Genomic DNA, 16,566 nt, shown 5'->3' with positions numbered 1-16,566 from the left:
GGAAACTACACCCATACCATCCATCACACTTTCAACCATACCCATCTCTAAGAAATGAAGGTTCAAGATGGCTACTCGTAAGGTTGTCGCTGGAGGAGAACAAATCAAGAAAATCAATAAATATTGAAAGCAAGTAGAGAAGAAGAACCCCAGAAATCTGATGAATCATTCAAGTCTGCTACTGAGGGGGAAGAAACTATTTTTTCTAAAACAGAGCACGTAACTTCTGGTCTGAAAATTACTTCTGAAATCATTTCTGAGGTTGCTGCCAATATAGAAATAGGTTTGTTCTGGTAGGAACTGTGGCTGGGGTAGAGACCACTGAGTTTGGGAAAATTGGTGTAAAAATAAAAGGAGAAAAGAAAAGGAGAGTGAGGGTACCCAAAGCGATGTGGGGATAATGGGAAAAGGAGTGGTTGAATCTTCACCCACTCCTGCTGGTTTAACTGAAGAAACAGAAGCTATGGTAGTATGGAATAAAGAATTTGTTGGAGAAGAAGAAGAAAGTGTGAAAGAAAAAGGGGTTAGTGGGTCTGGATAAGCAGCTGAGGGGCTGGTTAGGTTGAGGAAGAGGTTCCAAGAACCTGTTCCATCTATGCAGGAACCCCTCGAGGACCTACTGAAAAAGGTGTCTGACAGTTACAATCCTAAAAAGAAAAGGGGTCAGGAGTTAAAGTCCTTGATACTGCTATGGCAAACAAGAAGAGAAAGGCTGCCTCTTCTATCCCTGTAGAGACTCTTCCTACAAGAGGGAGAGCTACAAGGAGTCAAAAGAAGCAGAGTGAGGCTAAACAGGAAAAGGCTCTAAAAGAAAGTAAGAAAAAAGTTGTTGCTAAGGGAAAGAAGAAGGTGGTTGAGCCTGTTGAGGCAATTGAAATTGAGGAGATGGGCCTGGTTCTTCGTAATAAAAAGGATGCAGAAGAAATGGAGGTTGTGACTCCAAATGCAAAGAAGATCAAGACTTCCATAAAGAAATATGTTTCAAAGACAAAGTCTGCAGGGCCATCTACCTTGTCTAAAAGAAGCAGGTCTACCTTGAAATCCAGAAAAGTGAAAGTAGTCGAAGAAGAAGAAGAAGAAGAAGAAGAAGAAGAAGAAGAAGAAGAAGAAGAAGAAGAAGAAGAAGAAGAAGAATCTGATGCAGAGAAGGACGAGATGGTTAAGTTTGGGTTAAGAACCATATTAAAAGCTAGACTCCTCAGGAACTTAGAGGAGGAAGACATAGTGATGCTGCTGGAAAAGTTACAACTATAGGGTTAGAAGGACATGGTCCTTCAGATGGATGGAAAGCTTGCCAGAACTGAAATTGTGGAGTTCATGAAAAACTGTGAGATCAAAAATGGCAGTCACCAGTGTGGTGAAGGGGGTAACAGTGAGTTTTGATGACAATGAATTGAGAGAAATATTAGGTGTACTTATTGCAGGGTATAATGATTACAAGAAACTCAAATGGTCAAGTCTAGAGAATCTCACTACTGCCCTTGCTATTACAAGGAAGTTTGGTGACAATGAAGAAGAGCTTGAGCCCAAGGCTATATACAAAAGTGAGATGAATCCACCCCATAAAGTGTTGTTCGAATTTGTTAACAAAGTTGTGCTGCCTAGGCAGGAAAGAAGGCGCATTGCCACATTCGTGGACCTGGTCCTTATGGAATGTCTGTATAGTGGAAGGCAAATCAATTGGCATGGATTCATCATCCAGCTTCTCGGTAGGGTTTTTGTCTGGCACCAAAACTCATGCCATACCCTATGGGTTCATTCTCATAGTTGTACTCTCACACTTCAAGGTACCCATCAAAAAATGGAATGTTGGTACAAATAAGTATCACTTTGGGGCAAACACTTTGACTTTTTGTGACTATGAAGTCCACACCACTCCTAAAGAACCTGGTTTATTCAAGAAGGTACCTATGAACAGCAAAGTGCAAGCCTTGGTGCAAGAAAGTGGGCTAAGGATGCTGAAATTGAAAGACTGAAGAAGAGGTTGGCAGAAGTAGAAACTGAGAGAGATGCTCTCAGAGTGGAGCTTGCAAAGGAAAAAGAGAAGAATGATGGCGTTCTTCATGATATGCTGAAACTGCTTCAAGCCAAGAGCCAAGAACCTGGTCCTTCCCAGCCTTAAAACCTTCCTAGCCTAGTTAGACAAACCAGTGACCCAGATGGGATTTCTTTTTGATCTTTTTTGCTTATTATCCAGTGTTTTAATTTCTCGTTATGCTTTGTGGGTGACTAGTATCAATGATAATCAACTGTTTTTGTGCTCTAATTGTTTGTTGATGCTTCTTAGTTGACTAATATCATTAGATTGATAAATGATGTTTGACTGCATGATTGCATTTAAAGTAGCCCTAGTGGCCATGAGTAATTTCTATTAAAATCTGGTTATCTAACATAATTATGCATTTTTCGATGATGCCAAAAGAGGGAAGATAGGTTGTGCTTTTTATTTTGGTCTGTGATGCTTATAACCTAATGAACCTGGTCATTGATTATTTGTGACTTTAAAATGGGAAGTGTTCTAACTTTGTGTTGATGTTGATCTAAGTTGACATAGGGCATATGCTTATGAAAAGCACAGAGTTTGTCATCATCAAAAAGGGGAAATTTGTTGGCCCAAGTGAAGCTTGTTTTGATGATTGACAAAGGAACTCAAGCATGAATCAGGTCCATATACAGTATACACATACACGGGCAGATTCAAGAATAAGACATGCATGTGAAGAAGATAATATTAAGTGCCTATATCTGATATCTCCTGAACGAAAAAGTTACATAATGATAAGGAGAAGGACTCCTTACTCGAGAGAACTCTATCCTAGATAAGGGAGGAGTTAGAAGTTGAAGATAACTAAAACTCTTCCACCATGAAAGAGTATAGCATTAGAACTCTAGTTATTTCCTATTCTACTAACTTTGTAAATTGCAGTATGTTCTCATTTTACTAGTACGCACAAACGCTGAAGTTAAACCTGAGTTGAGAGAAACATAGTAAGGCATTTTGCAAACAATTCTTGTGTGATTCAAGTATGCGAACCTAAAGCTACATGAACCAGATAGAAAAACCAGTTCCATGTGTCTGTCTTTTACTCAAGTTCAATTGTAGTAGGGCTTTTCAAATTGTACCTTTCAGCTTTATCTAGAGGCAATTGTATTAGGTACTCTGAGTATTCAAGTTAGAGTTAACTTGAAGTTGTCGCAACAGTTAGAGGTCGGTTGCCACAACGGTATTAGAGGTAATCCTTAGGTTTATAAAGATTTTTGCAAATGCTGTTTTGGCTCAGTGATTTAGTGAAGTATTGGGAAAAATCCTACTGAGTAGTAGGTCGTGGTATTTTCACCTTTTGAGCCAGGTCTTTTCCACGTAAAAATACTTGTGTTCTTTACTTTTCGCATTTACTATTTTCGCAACAGTTGTATAAGGAACACATAAAAAATCAGGTCCTTCTATAATCAGTGCATGCGAAAATTGGACACCATACAAATCACCCCTCATCTTGTGTGGCATTGAAGTATAAAACATCATTATACGTAAGATATTTAAAGATATCACGTGTGATTTCATCCCAGAGGAAGAGGCAACAGTTGAGCTTCTGAATAATTGGTCGTTCTGCCAAAAAGTATATCACTCGCTGGCCTATAGTCTTCATTACAAATTGTAGCCAAAAATAAATAATATATGTTAACCAACAATTAATTTTTAAGTGGCCCTTTGTCCCTTCTTCACTCTCTAATCCTTCATGTAAAACTCCACAAAAACTAGTCTTTCATCTCCTAACATATGGAATCTAACCAGCAGTAGCAATTATTGATTTTTAGAAATGCGATTAGTTGATTTTAGATAAGACAAAGGAAATCATTTCAAAAAACAGTAAAGATAAATTTGCAATGAGAAATCACTATTTTGATGCACATGAAAAATCAAAGGACCTAGAATTAGCCATTGTCGATCACTATCGACACCTCTTTTAAAAATATCTTTCTCTTTTTTTTTCTTTTTTTTTTTGCTCACCGAAAATGACTCCAAGATTGAAAAATTCTCATTGTTAAAATTGGATCATTAATGGATATATATTGCATAGTTAGTTTATACTTTATAAAAACTCAAAGTATATATAGATACACGGATTATATAAAAAATATACTAAATATGAATTTATTGTATATGAAATACACTTATTACAAAGACCCTCTAGGAGGAGGAAGGGGAGGAGAAGAAGAAGAAGAAGAAGAAGAAGATAGTAGCAATAACCACTTGCACAAATTAAACACACTTCACCCTTCACTTCTTTACAGCAAATACACATAAATTCATCCCAAAATAATCATGAAGTTCCAACCTCCAAAACGGCCAGCAACACACCATTAAACCACCAACAACATTTATATTGTATAAATAATGTATATAAATTGTATAACATTACATATACACCTATGTATAACATTACATATACACCTATATATATATATATATATATATATATATATATATATATATATATATATATATGAAGTTGTTGCAAAGAAGTCGGAGCCAGGAATATACACTAATGATATATTAGGGATACACTGAAAAATAGAGGATACACTTTATATATAAAATTTATGCATTGTGTAATAGTTTATATAAAAAATTTATAATATACACTGAAAAATACAGGATACACATTATATACAAAATTTATATAATATAATAGTGTATATATAAGTTTTATACATTGTAAAACAGTCTATATACAATTTTTATAATAACATTAATATACATAATGTAATTATATACATATAACGGTGCATATAAAATATTTATACAATGTGTATATAAAACTTTTATATGAAATTACATTGTATCTCACAAATACCATTAAAAATTTAACTCACCACCGATACCCACTTCAAAATATTTGTACTTATAAAATGTCATTAGGACCAGAAGAAAAAGAAGATGATGAAGTAGAAGCAATCACATAAACAAGAATAAGAAGAAGAAGCAAACATTTGTACAAAATAAGAGGAAGAATCAAAATTATTTCATTTCTCCACTTTTTTAAAGTAGTAGCTCAAAATTACAAAATGAATTAATAAGAAAAGAAATGAATATAAGGAAAGGGTAGGATGTTAAATGAATTGAGCTAGTGGACAAATGCATATCCAGGTTTATACAAGTGTCTTTGAAAAAGCCACTTGCTAACTACTAAGTAACCAAAAAAATAAATAAAAGATAAATACAAATGGGAGAGAGAGAGAAGTAAAAGGCCTGGGGACAAGGAAAAGTTCTGGAGACGTAGAAAGAGAAAAAAGTTATATTGGGAATGGAAATATACCTTGGGAAGAGAAAAATTGGTACTTAGGGGCCCGAGAGGAGAAAATTTTCCTCTCGGTTCACACTGAAAATGACGAGGAAAACGAAGAATGGAGGAGGAGGGAAACAACATCAGGTAGTGAATCCATGCAACCATACGGGCAGGGCTCGTATTCCATAGTCAGCAGATGTGAAGAAGACTCAAAATATCAATATTATCCAAGGGATTGTGCCATTAGGGTTGAGCCAATCTTTATGTGCGAAGACTACGGTGACGAACCCTTTGGCTCAAAACAGTGAGAAATCAGGAGGATCATGGGCGGATATGATAGAGGCGGAAATTGCGGAAGACATGACAAGCACGAACAAGGCACAATTGAGCCCTAAAACAAGCTCATAGAGCAAAATTGTAGGAACAAAATCGGAAGAGGGGGGATTTGATCTGAATTTTGAGGAATTGAATGGGGGAAATGTCAAAATAACGATGGACGACATCAAGGATGAAATAGTATACTGGAAGTCAGTGGTAATATGTTATGTACTGGGATTTAATCCCCCGTTGACTGTAATTGATGGATACTTTCGTAGATTTGGGGATCCCTGGGTATAGACAAGATCGCACAAGTCAATAGGGGTATTTGTTTGTGCGGTTTCATACTATAGAGAACAAAATTAAAATGGTTGAGAAGGGAGTCCATATGTTTGATAAAAAGCCAGTAGTGGCTAAACCATGGGAGCCAGACATCGATGTGAATAAAGAAAAAGTATATAAAATTCTGGTATGGATTAGACTCAAGGGCCTGGATATAAAGTACTAGGGGAAGGTTGCTTTTACCAAAATAGCTGGAATGATAGGCAAACCATTAAAGGATGATAAAGCTACTACAAATAAGGAAAGACTAGCATTTGCAAGGGTGCTGGTTGAAGTCTATCAACCAAAAGTATCCTTCTCAATAGATGTTTGAAAATGAATTGGGAAAAAAATGCAACAAGAAGCATACTATGAATGGAAACCTGCCTTGTTTCCAAAGTGCAAGAACTTTGGACATGAACTACAGGAGTGTAGGAAACTGCAGAAAGAAGCATAGAAAAAAGGGAAGCAACTTGAGACTGAGAAACAAGTAATGGAGAAACCAAATCAAGCAAAGGCTAAGAGTAGGGGAGAAACTACAATTGGAGATAAGTTGACAATGAAACTGACAAATGGAGATTGTTAAATAGACTTTGGGCCTAACTCAACCCCAAAAGCTAGCTTATGAGGTAAGGATTACCCAAGACCATATAAGAAGACCGTGGACCTCAAATCCCACCGATGTGGGACAACTCAACACCCCTCCCCCCACACCCAGGCCTGCAAACTAGAGCGTGGACAACATAAATGGGGGCCCAACATCGGTAACAATAAAGGGGATGGGCTTGGCTCTGATACCATGATAAATGGACCTTGGGCCTAACTCAACCCCAAAAGCTAGCCTATTAGGTGAGGATTGCCCGAGACCATATAAGGAGACCATGGACCTCAAATCCCACCGATGTGGGACAACTCAAGTGTGAGAAAGCACAGGAGACAAATTTCATTCATTCTCTAAAGTATTGTACAATGCCCTATTTATATACAGTGATTACATAATAATATGTATCTACTTTCCGATGTGGGACACTATACATGACTAACTACTTAACACTCTCCCTCAAGCCGGTGCATATAAATCAAATGTACCGAGCTTGCTATAGATGTAACTAATACGAGAACCAGTAAGTGACTTAGTGAAAATATCTGCTAGCTTATCATTCGACTTCATAAACTTTGTAACAATATCTCCTGAGAGTATCTTTTCTCTGACAAAGTGACAGTCGATCTCAATGTATTTAGTCCTCTCATGGAACACCGGATTTGATGCAATATGAAGAGTAGCTTGATTATCATGCACCAGTTCCATCTTGCTGATTTCTCTGAACTTCAACTCCTTGAGCAACTGCTTGACCCAAACTAGCTTACATATTTCCATAGCCATGGCCCGATATTCGGCTTCGGCACTAGATCGAGCAACTACATTCTATTTCTTGCTCTTCCAAGAGACCAAATTACCTCATACTAGAACACAATATCCAGACATAGAACGTCTATCAGAAGGTGATCTTGCCCAATCAACATCTGTGTACCCAACAATGTGCTCGTGGCCTCGATCCTCGAATAGTAATCCTTTGCCTGGAGCTGACTTTATACACCGAATAATGCGAACAACTACATCCAGTGACAATCACAGGGAGAATCCATAAACTAACTTACAACACTCACCAGAAAAGAAATGTCAGGTCTAGTCACTGTGAGGTAATTCAATTTGCCAACCAACCTCCTAAATCTCGTAGGATCTCTAAGAGGCTCCCCCTGTCCAGGCAGAAGCTTAGCATTCGGATCCATAAGAGTGTCAACGGGTCTGCAGCTCATCATTCCAATCTCCTTAAGAATGTCTAAGACATACTTCCGCTGTGAAATAAAAATACCTGAGCTAGAGTGAGCGACCTCAATACCTAGAAAATACTTCAATGTGTCCAGATTCTTAGTCTGGAAGTGCTGAAAGAGATGCTGCTTCAGATTAGTAATACCACCCTGATCATGGCCAGTAATAACAATATCATCAACATAAATCACCAGATAAATACACAGATTAGGAGCAGAATGCCGATAAAATATAGAATGATCAACTTCACTACGAGTCATGCCGAACTCTTGAATAACTGTGCTGAACTTGCCAAATCAAGCTTGAGGGGACTGTTTCAAACCATATAGTGACCTGCGCAATCAGCATACAAGACCACTAGACAACCCCCTGAACAATAAAACCAGGTGGTTGCTCCATATAAACTTCTTCCTCGAGATCACCATGGAGAAAAGTATTTTTAATGTCTAACTGATAAAGAGGCCAATACGTACAACATCATTGGACAAAAAGAGACGAACATATGCTACTTTAGCCACGGGAGAGAAAGTGTCACTATAATCAAGCCCAAAAATCTGAGTGTATCCTTTTGAAACAAGACGAACCTTAAGCCAATCAACCTGGCCATCGGAGCCGACTTTGACTGCATAAACCCAACGACAACCAATAGTAGACTTACCTGAAGGAAGAGGAACAAGCTCCCAAGTGTCACTCACATGTAAAGCAAATATCTCGTCAATCATAGCATGTCGCCATCCTAGATGAGATAGTGCCTCACATGTAGACTTAGGGATAGAAACAGTGGACAAAGATGATATAAAAGCAGAATAAGGTGATGGCAGGCGATGATAACTTAAACCGACATAATGGGGATTAGGATTAAGTGTGGATCGTATACCTTTGCAAAGTGCAATTGGTTGACTAAGAGGAGACAAGTTCGCAGTAGGTGCAGAATCTTATGCAGGACATGAATCACCTGGTCCTGATGTTGGACGTGGACGACGATGATAAGTCAAGAGTGGTGGAGCTGCAGAAGATTGAACTGAACTAGGTGGTGGAACTGGAGCTATAGGTGGTGAAACTGGAGCTATATGTGGTAGAGATGCAACTAGAGTTGTGGATGGTGGAGCTGGAGTTGGAGAGGGAGATGAATGGGAGATAATGACTGAATCTCCAAATGATGAAACTGGTAGCACCTCAGAAATATCTAAGTGATTACCTGGACCTGTGAAGTATGATTGAGTTTCAAAGAAGTTAATACCAGCGGACATAAGGTATCACTGGAGGTCAGGAGAATAGCATCAATACCCTCTTTGGGTTCTCGAGTAACTCATAAATACGCACTTAAGAGCACGAGGAGCTAACTTATCTTTTCTTGGAGTAAGGATATGAACAAAACACGTGCTTCCAAAGACACGAGGTGGAAGAGAGAACAAAGGTAAGTGGGAAAACAGGACAGAGAATGGAACTTGATTCTGGATAGCTGAAGATGGCATACGGTTAATAAGATATCAAGATGTAAGAACTGCATCCCCCTAAAAACGCAACAAAATATGAGATTGTATGAGTAGGGTACGAGCAGTTTCAATAAGATGTCTATTCTTTCTTTCAGCTACCCCATTTTGTTGAGAAGTGTACGGACAAGATGTTTGATAAATAATTTCATGAGAGTTCATAAACTGCTGAAATGGGAAAGACAAATACTCTAGGGCATTATCACTACGAAATGTACGGATAGAAACCCAAATTGATTTTGAATTTCAGCGTGGAAGGTATAAAAAATAGAAAATAACTCAGATCGATTTTTCATCAAAAATATCCAAGTGCAACTGAAATAATCATCAATGAAACTGACAAAGTAGCGGAATCCCGAGGTAGAATTGACCCGACTAGGACCCCAAGCATCTTAATGGACTAAAGTAAAAGGTGACTCTGCTCGATTATCAAGACATCGAGGGAAATGGGAGCGGGTATACTTATCGAGCTGACATGACTCACACTCTAGAGTGGACAAGTGAGATAAACCAAGTACCATTTTCTAAAGTTTTGACAAACTAGGATGTCACAATCGTTTATGTAATAAATCAGGTGAATCGGTAACAGGATAAGTTATTGAAGGAAGATAAGATATGAGTCCATGTAATTTTACAAGGATAAGCTAATAAAGCCCATCTAATTCATGCCTGGTACCAATGATCCGCCCTGCACTGCATTTCTGTAAATAAACAAGGTCATCAAGAAATAAAATAGAGCATTTAAGTGATTTGACTAATCGACTAACGGCTATGAGATTAAAAGGACTACCGGTAACATAAAGAACTGAATCTAAAGGTAAGGAAGGAAGTGGACTTGCTTGACCTATTCCAGTTACCATGGTTTGAGATCCGTCGGTCATTGTGATTGTTGAAGAGATTGAGAATATGAAATAGTAGTGAAAAGAGATTTGTCACCAGAAATATGATCAGATACACCTGAATCAATGACCCAAGACTCAGAGGTTGAAGATTGGGAGACACAAGTCACGCTACTATCTGTTTGAATAACGGAAGCTATCCCTGAAGATGTCTATTTACATGCTTTGTACTGAAGGAACACAATATAATCCGATAAAGAAATCATCTGGATTGGATTCAATGAATTGGATCCAACGGATTGTCAGTTAAAGGCTTCTGATACGAATGCCATTATAATGTTGCATCGAAAAAGCAGAAATTTTTTGGGAATTACTGTTCACTCCAGAAAAATCATTGTTCATGCCGAAAAATATAAAAGTGGTCGGAATTTAATTTAAATTGGATGGGTATGCTCGGATTTGAAAGGAGAAGACACTGTCCTGAAGAAGTTTTCCCAAATTCTAGCCGAAAAATGCCTCACGCGCCGGCGCGTGGACGTTTGAGCTTCGTTGGAGAAATTCTTCCTGCGGCACGTGAGGGCGCGTGCGTTCTTTTCTGCCAGAGAATTTTTTATGGGTTGGTCGTCGAGCTCTAATCTACTTCCTGGTGGTGTTGGTTTTTGCACAACACTGACGGGTAGTAGTATTTTACTTGCGGCAGACCTGTGTTTACCGGAAAAAGACTTCCGGTTGACTGATTTCTCTTCCCGGAGTCGCTGAAATTTATGCGCAGCGATAAATCTCTCATGATTACTCTGATACCATATGAGAAAACACGGGAGAAAAATCTTATTCATTCTCTAAAGTATTGTACAATGCCCTATTTATATACAGTGATTATATAATAATATGTATCTACTTTCCAAGACCATATAAGGAGACCATGGACCTCAAATCCCACCGATGTGGGACAACTTAACAGAGATAAGGAAATCTCAACAAGGAATGCATTTGCTATACTTGACAAGGAGGCTAATGTAAGAGACCTAAGCTTAAACAAAACCAGTTCTTCCTGCCCTGAGGGGGGACTTGGTGTGATTGGACCAAGACATGGGAGGGGTGGGGGTTATCCCCTACCTAATGGATAAGCTAGGCTTTTGGTATGTCAGGAGTCTTAACAAGCCAGATAATCAGAGAGATATACATCTGTTTATGCATAAAAATGGAGTTAGCTTGTTTGGACTCCTGAAAACACAGATTAAGAGAGCAAAAGCTCAAAGAGCTTCTCTTAATCTGTGTGATGGATGGTCCTTTACTACTAATCTGACACAACACCGGGGGGAAGAATATGGTTGCTATGGAAACCTATGATCTTTGATGTATGAATAATTAAAAGTACATATCAGATAATTCACAGTGAAGTAAGACACAAGTAAACAGGAAAGCAATCTATGTTACAATGGTCTATGCCTACAATAATATGGTACTCAAAAGAGACATATGGAAGGAGATAGTGGACATCTATAACCACATTCGAGAACCATAGGCTGTGATGGGTGACTTTAATAGTGTACTGCACAAGGATGAAAGGGTGGGAAGTCCTGGGACAATGGCTGAAATAAGAGACTTCCGGCAATACTATTATGTATGTAGCCTTCAAAAGCTGAAATCAACTGGAGCCTACTACACATAAAATAATAAACAAAGTGGAGCTGATAGAGTACTAAGTAAAATTGACAGGGTTTTGGTGAACATAGACTGGTTGTCATAGCTACCAGCCCCAATGGTTCACTACATGAATGAGTGATTGTTTGATCACTGCCCTGCTGTGATCAATTGGGAGAATAGAAACCAGGGGACCAACAAACCCTTCAAGTATTTTAATATATGGAGCATGGATCCTGACTTTAAGAAGAAAGTTGGAGATAGCTGGACACCTGAGATTGCTGGCACCAAGATGTATCAGCTAGTGGGGAAATTGAACAGGCTGAACAAAGTACTAAAATAGTTGAACAAAACTAAGTTCAGTGATATTGAAATAAAAGCAGGACAGGCCAAGGAAGAGCTATTAGAATGCCAAAAACAGATTCAACTAGATCCCCTCAATACAGGACTCATTGGCAGGGAGCATGACCTGGCAAACAAGTACAGCAGACTAAAAAAAGCAAGTGACCAATTCCTAAGACAAAAGAGTAAAATACAATGGCTAAAACAGGGGGACCAAAACAACAGGTACTTCCATAGTTATATGAAGGCAAGAAGAAATGCTAACAGAATTTTCTCAATTAAGGATTCTACTGGCAGAATGGTAAAGAACATGGAAGGGATAGCTAAGGCATTCGTGGATTTCTATAAAGCTATTAGGAACCACCAAAATTGATAGAACACATGTATGCAGTAGCCCTGTGAGAAGAGGACCAACAGTAACTGAGGAACAAAAAAGTATGCTAGCAGCTGAGTTTACTGAGAAGGAAGTTAAGCAAGCACTATGGGCAATTGATGGGGGAAAATCTCCAGGCCCTGATGGCTATGGCTGCAAGTTCTTTAAAGACAGCTGGAACATAGTAGGACAAGACCTCAAGGAGGAGTACTAGAATTATTTTCATCAGGGGGGATGTTGAGGGTGAGTAACAACACTGTCATCACAGTAATCCCAAAAAGCAACCACGCAGATGCAGTTGGGGACTATAGACCCATTGCCTATTGTAACACAATGTATAAGATCATTTCAAAGATGTTATGTAATAGGGTCAAACTAGTCTCGTCGGATATTATTTCAGAAAAAAATCAGAGTGCCTTTGTAGCTAGGAGAACAATCATGGAGAATATCCTGATTTGTCAAGATCTAGTAAGGTTGTACAATAGAAAAACAGCTACCAAGAGCTGTCTGATCAAAGTTGACCTCAAGAAAGCCTATGACTCTATTGAATGGGACTTTGTAGAGGAGATGTTACATGCGCTTAATTTTCCTATGAGGTTCATAAGGTAGATCATAGAATTCATTTCAACACCGCAGTACACTGCGGCTTTAAATGGAGGCTTATATGGGAACACAAAAGGTACGAGAGGCCTGAGACAAGGGGACCCTATATCCCCTCTGCTGTTTGTGATATGTATGGAGTATTTTACCAGAATAATGAAGTTAGTGGCCCAGCAGGAGAGCTTTTGCCTACCATTCCAAGTGTAGAACTCTGCGACTAAATCATCCCTACTTTGCAAATGATGTGCTCCTTTTCTATAAAGGAGATATACAGTCAGTGATGCTAATGTTGAGAGGACTTCAGACTATCTCCAACTCTTCATGTCTAACAACTAATGCTGGAAAATCCAACATTTTTAGTGTGAATATGGATACACATGAGATAGAGGATCTATGTAAAATAACAAGGTACATCAGAGGCAGACTCCCTTTTAAGTATCTAGGGGGCCCAATATCATCTAAGAAATTGTCAAATACAGACTGTCAAGTGTTGGTGGACAAGCTAACAACCAGAATAAGAAGTTGGGGCTCAAGGAATTTATCCTCCGCTAGGAGAGTTCAAATGATCAATGGAGTTCCGATGCACATACACGCATATTGGGCATCGATATTCCTACTTCCCAAGGCATTACTCAAAAGCATTATAGCTATATGCAAGAATTACCTATGGGATGGTAAGGTCGAGACAACTAGAGTGCTACTAGTAGCCTAGGATGTTGTACGTAGACCAAAACAAGATGGAGGAATTGGGATAAGGGACTGTGTGGCATGGAATGAGGCTGCCATAGAGAAGTATGTGTGGATATAGCTCAAAAGACTAATAATTTGTGGGTCAAATAGATAAATCTCATATATCTGAAAAGAGAGGATTGGTGGCAATACACTGCTCCGCAAGATAGTAGCTGGTATTGAAAAAAGATCTGTCACATAAGAGACAGACTTGCGGGGGTTATGTACAAGGAGGGTGGCTCTCACAAGCAGGAAGATATACAATAAAAAGGGGAAATATTCTTGGCTGAAGGGGAACCTGGACATATGCCAATGGGGGAGATGAGCAGTGGCGGAGCCACCTTATAGGAAGGGGTGTCAAATGACACCCCTTCGCGGAAAAAAAAAAATTATATGTATATATACTATGCATTGACTCCCCTTAATTTTCTGATATGTTTACTTTTATATATTTTGACACCCCTTAACCAAAATTTTGGCTCGCCACCGGAGATGGGTATGGAATATGCAGAACATGTCAAAACATAGCTTCATTTGCTAGCTGACTATGCTTAAGAAGCTGTTAACAAAGGATAGATTAGCACACAGAGGGATCAACTCAGATGGCCTTTGTGTACTATATGGAAGTTCCTCAGAATCTATTAATCACTTGTTCTATGAATGCCAGTACTCCAAGTTATGCCTTGCAGAAATATTTTAGTGGCTAAGGATAGGAATCACAATTACTGAAAGCCAGAGTCTATGGAAAAAAATAGCCAGGAAAATGGGAGGAAAGCTAAGCAGAGGATTTGCACATGCAGTGCTGGCAGCAGTGAGTCGGTGACTTACCATATCTGAAAAGGAAGAAATAAGCACTATGGCAGAGCACAGTTCCTAGGCCCCAAAGGGTATGCAACCAAGTCAAGGAAGAATGCAAAGTTCGGATGATGGAGCTCCTGGAAAAGACAAGGATAGGAGATGGCCGGAAGAAATATACAGATAGCAATTAGATAGGAAGGATTATTACATGTACAGGAATAGGATAATCAGTAGACTTACTTGGGATTAACTAAGTAATGGATGTTTATAACTAGGCGATCTAGTATTTTTTTCCTCCAATTGTATTTGTTCCGGTAATGAATAAATAAATTCATTCCACCAAAAAAAAAAAAAGAAAAATTTGTGCATTGAAAATAGTAGCTACAACTTGTCAATAAACTTGGCCTAAAGGTTATTTCGGATTAATAATAAAAACATGAGCTATTAAAATTTTCAGGGGTCATAGCGATGTTTTCTTGCAGCAATTGATTGCAAAGAATTTGCATGGGCCTTCGAATGAGATATAGATGCCTCGCTTGCGTACTCAAGACTTCTCTTTAGGGTTTCTTTTTTAGGACATCTTGTTTTTTCTTTATTTTTCATTATATTTACTGTCCTACGAAGTTTATTATGGGTTTAGATATTGATGTTAGTTATATACACTTTTTGAATTTTTGACAGTGATTGCAACTTATAGTTACCACTTACCGTATCTCCTAAACTATTATAGTATTATACCTTATCAGAAAGATTGGTATATACCTTTACCCCGGCCGAGTCAACTTTTTGGGGAATTGAAACTTGCATGAGCTGATGACGTCTGATTATTTACGTTTTTTTCTTTTATAAAATAGTGTGCAGTTATTGTGGAAATGAATTTTCGTTCGTTGTGCTGCAAAATCAATGTGTTCAAAAGTTCAAACAAGTCGCTACATATATACAGCTAATGAAAACGGCAAGATCCATATTTGTGGGGCCCATTTTTATTACACCTATTATATTATATATTCTATATATTTCAATTTAGATGGGTTGTTTGACTCGTCACGGTATTTAAGAAAAAAATGACTTTTAAAACTTGTCAGTCTTAAAAGCTTAAGGGATAAAAGGATTTACAACCGGTATGATTTCTGCCAAGAAAATTGCATCTAAAATGAAAATCAAACCCGAACTTTGTAATGTGTGATATATAGAAAAAAATAATTTGACGAAAATATTGATATTGAAATCTCTTGAAGAGCCCTTGAGAGTTAATTACTATTTATACATAGTGGACAAGACTATTTTTTCACTTCAAAATAGATTTGAACAATTCGAAACATATGAAAATATTTTTTGTTTTCTATTTAGCGTAAAAAACTGAGATCGCTAGATAATGAAAATTTGAAAAAATACTGCCTTAATCTTGTGTGTTCCTTAAAGCATAATAATCAATCTGATATTGATGGTTTAGATTTATTTTCTGAATTAAAAGTGTTAAGGAAAATAGTACAATTAGAAGATAACAATTTAATTGATATATTCAATCAAATAAAAAGATTTGATTCTTTTCCAAATGCATATATTGCTTATAGAATAATGTTAATAATTCTTGTTACCGTTACTTCAGCAGAAAGAAGTTTTTCGAAATTAAAATTGATAAAATCTTAACTAAGCTCAATAATGTGTGAAGAGAGGTTAAATAAATGAACTATATTGTCAATTAAGAAAGAATTATTAGAAAAAAATTGATTATAAAAAAATTATTAATAACTTTGCATCTAAAAAAAACTAAAAAAATGGACTTCAAATTAAAAAAATAATAATTTAAAAAAAATTAAAACCCCTCATAAAATTTGACTTTAGGCCACAAAATTCGTCGGGCTGCCCTGTCTAGAACATGACGTGCATTGATCCCTCATGGATGTGGCTTAGTCTAGGCCAAGTGTTAGTCTAGGCCAAGTGTTAAGCAGTGTTTATAGCTTGGATATTCCATTTTTATATCAATTAA

General features: G+C 37.7%; 2 protein-coding genes across 2 annotated transcripts; one reads left to right on the top strand and one right to left on the bottom strand.

The window, feature by feature from the left end:
• Positions 1-400: 400 nt before the first annotated feature.
• Positions 401-1,254, top strand: LOC138892049 (uncharacterized). The gene is made up of 2 exons (XM_070175741.1): positions 401-523; positions 661-1,254. Exons 1-2 carry the CDS (start codon positions 401-403, stop codon positions 1,252-1,254), a joined length of 717 nt encoding a protein of 238 aa, XP_070031842.1.
• A 6,323-nt stretch (positions 1,255-7,577) lies between these two features.
• On the bottom strand, positions 7,578-8,018 carry LOC138892048 (uncharacterized mitochondrial protein AtMg00810-like). Its single transcript, XM_070175740.1, has one exon. The coding sequence runs from the start codon at positions 8,016-8,018 to the stop codon at positions 7,578-7,580; it is 441 nt and encodes a 146-aa protein (XP_070031841.1).
• Between the last annotated feature and the right edge of the window lie 8,548 nt (positions 8,019-16,566).

The sequence above is a fragment of the Nicotiana tomentosiformis genome, chromosome 5 (assembly GCF_000390325.3).
Source record: "Nicotiana tomentosiformis chromosome 5, ASM39032v3, whole genome shotgun sequence".
Classification (NCBI taxonomy): Eukaryota; Viridiplantae; Streptophyta; class Magnoliopsida; order Solanales; family Solanaceae; genus Nicotiana; species Nicotiana tomentosiformis.
This window is presented reverse-complemented; position numbering and strand designations above follow the sequence as displayed.

Coding starts and splice junctions, on each gene's coding strand:
- LOC138892049 (XM_070175741.1), top strand. CDS start 401: ATGGGAAAAGGAGTGGTTGAATCTTCACCCACTCCTGCTGGTTTAACT. Junction 524..660: donor AAAGTGTGAAAGAAAAAGGG/GTTAGTGGGTCT, acceptor TAAAAAGAAAAG/GGGTCAGGAGTTAAAGTCCT.
- LOC138892048 (XM_070175740.1), bottom strand. CDS start 8,018: ATGACTCGTAGTGAAGTTGATCATTCTATATTTTATCGGCATTCTGCT.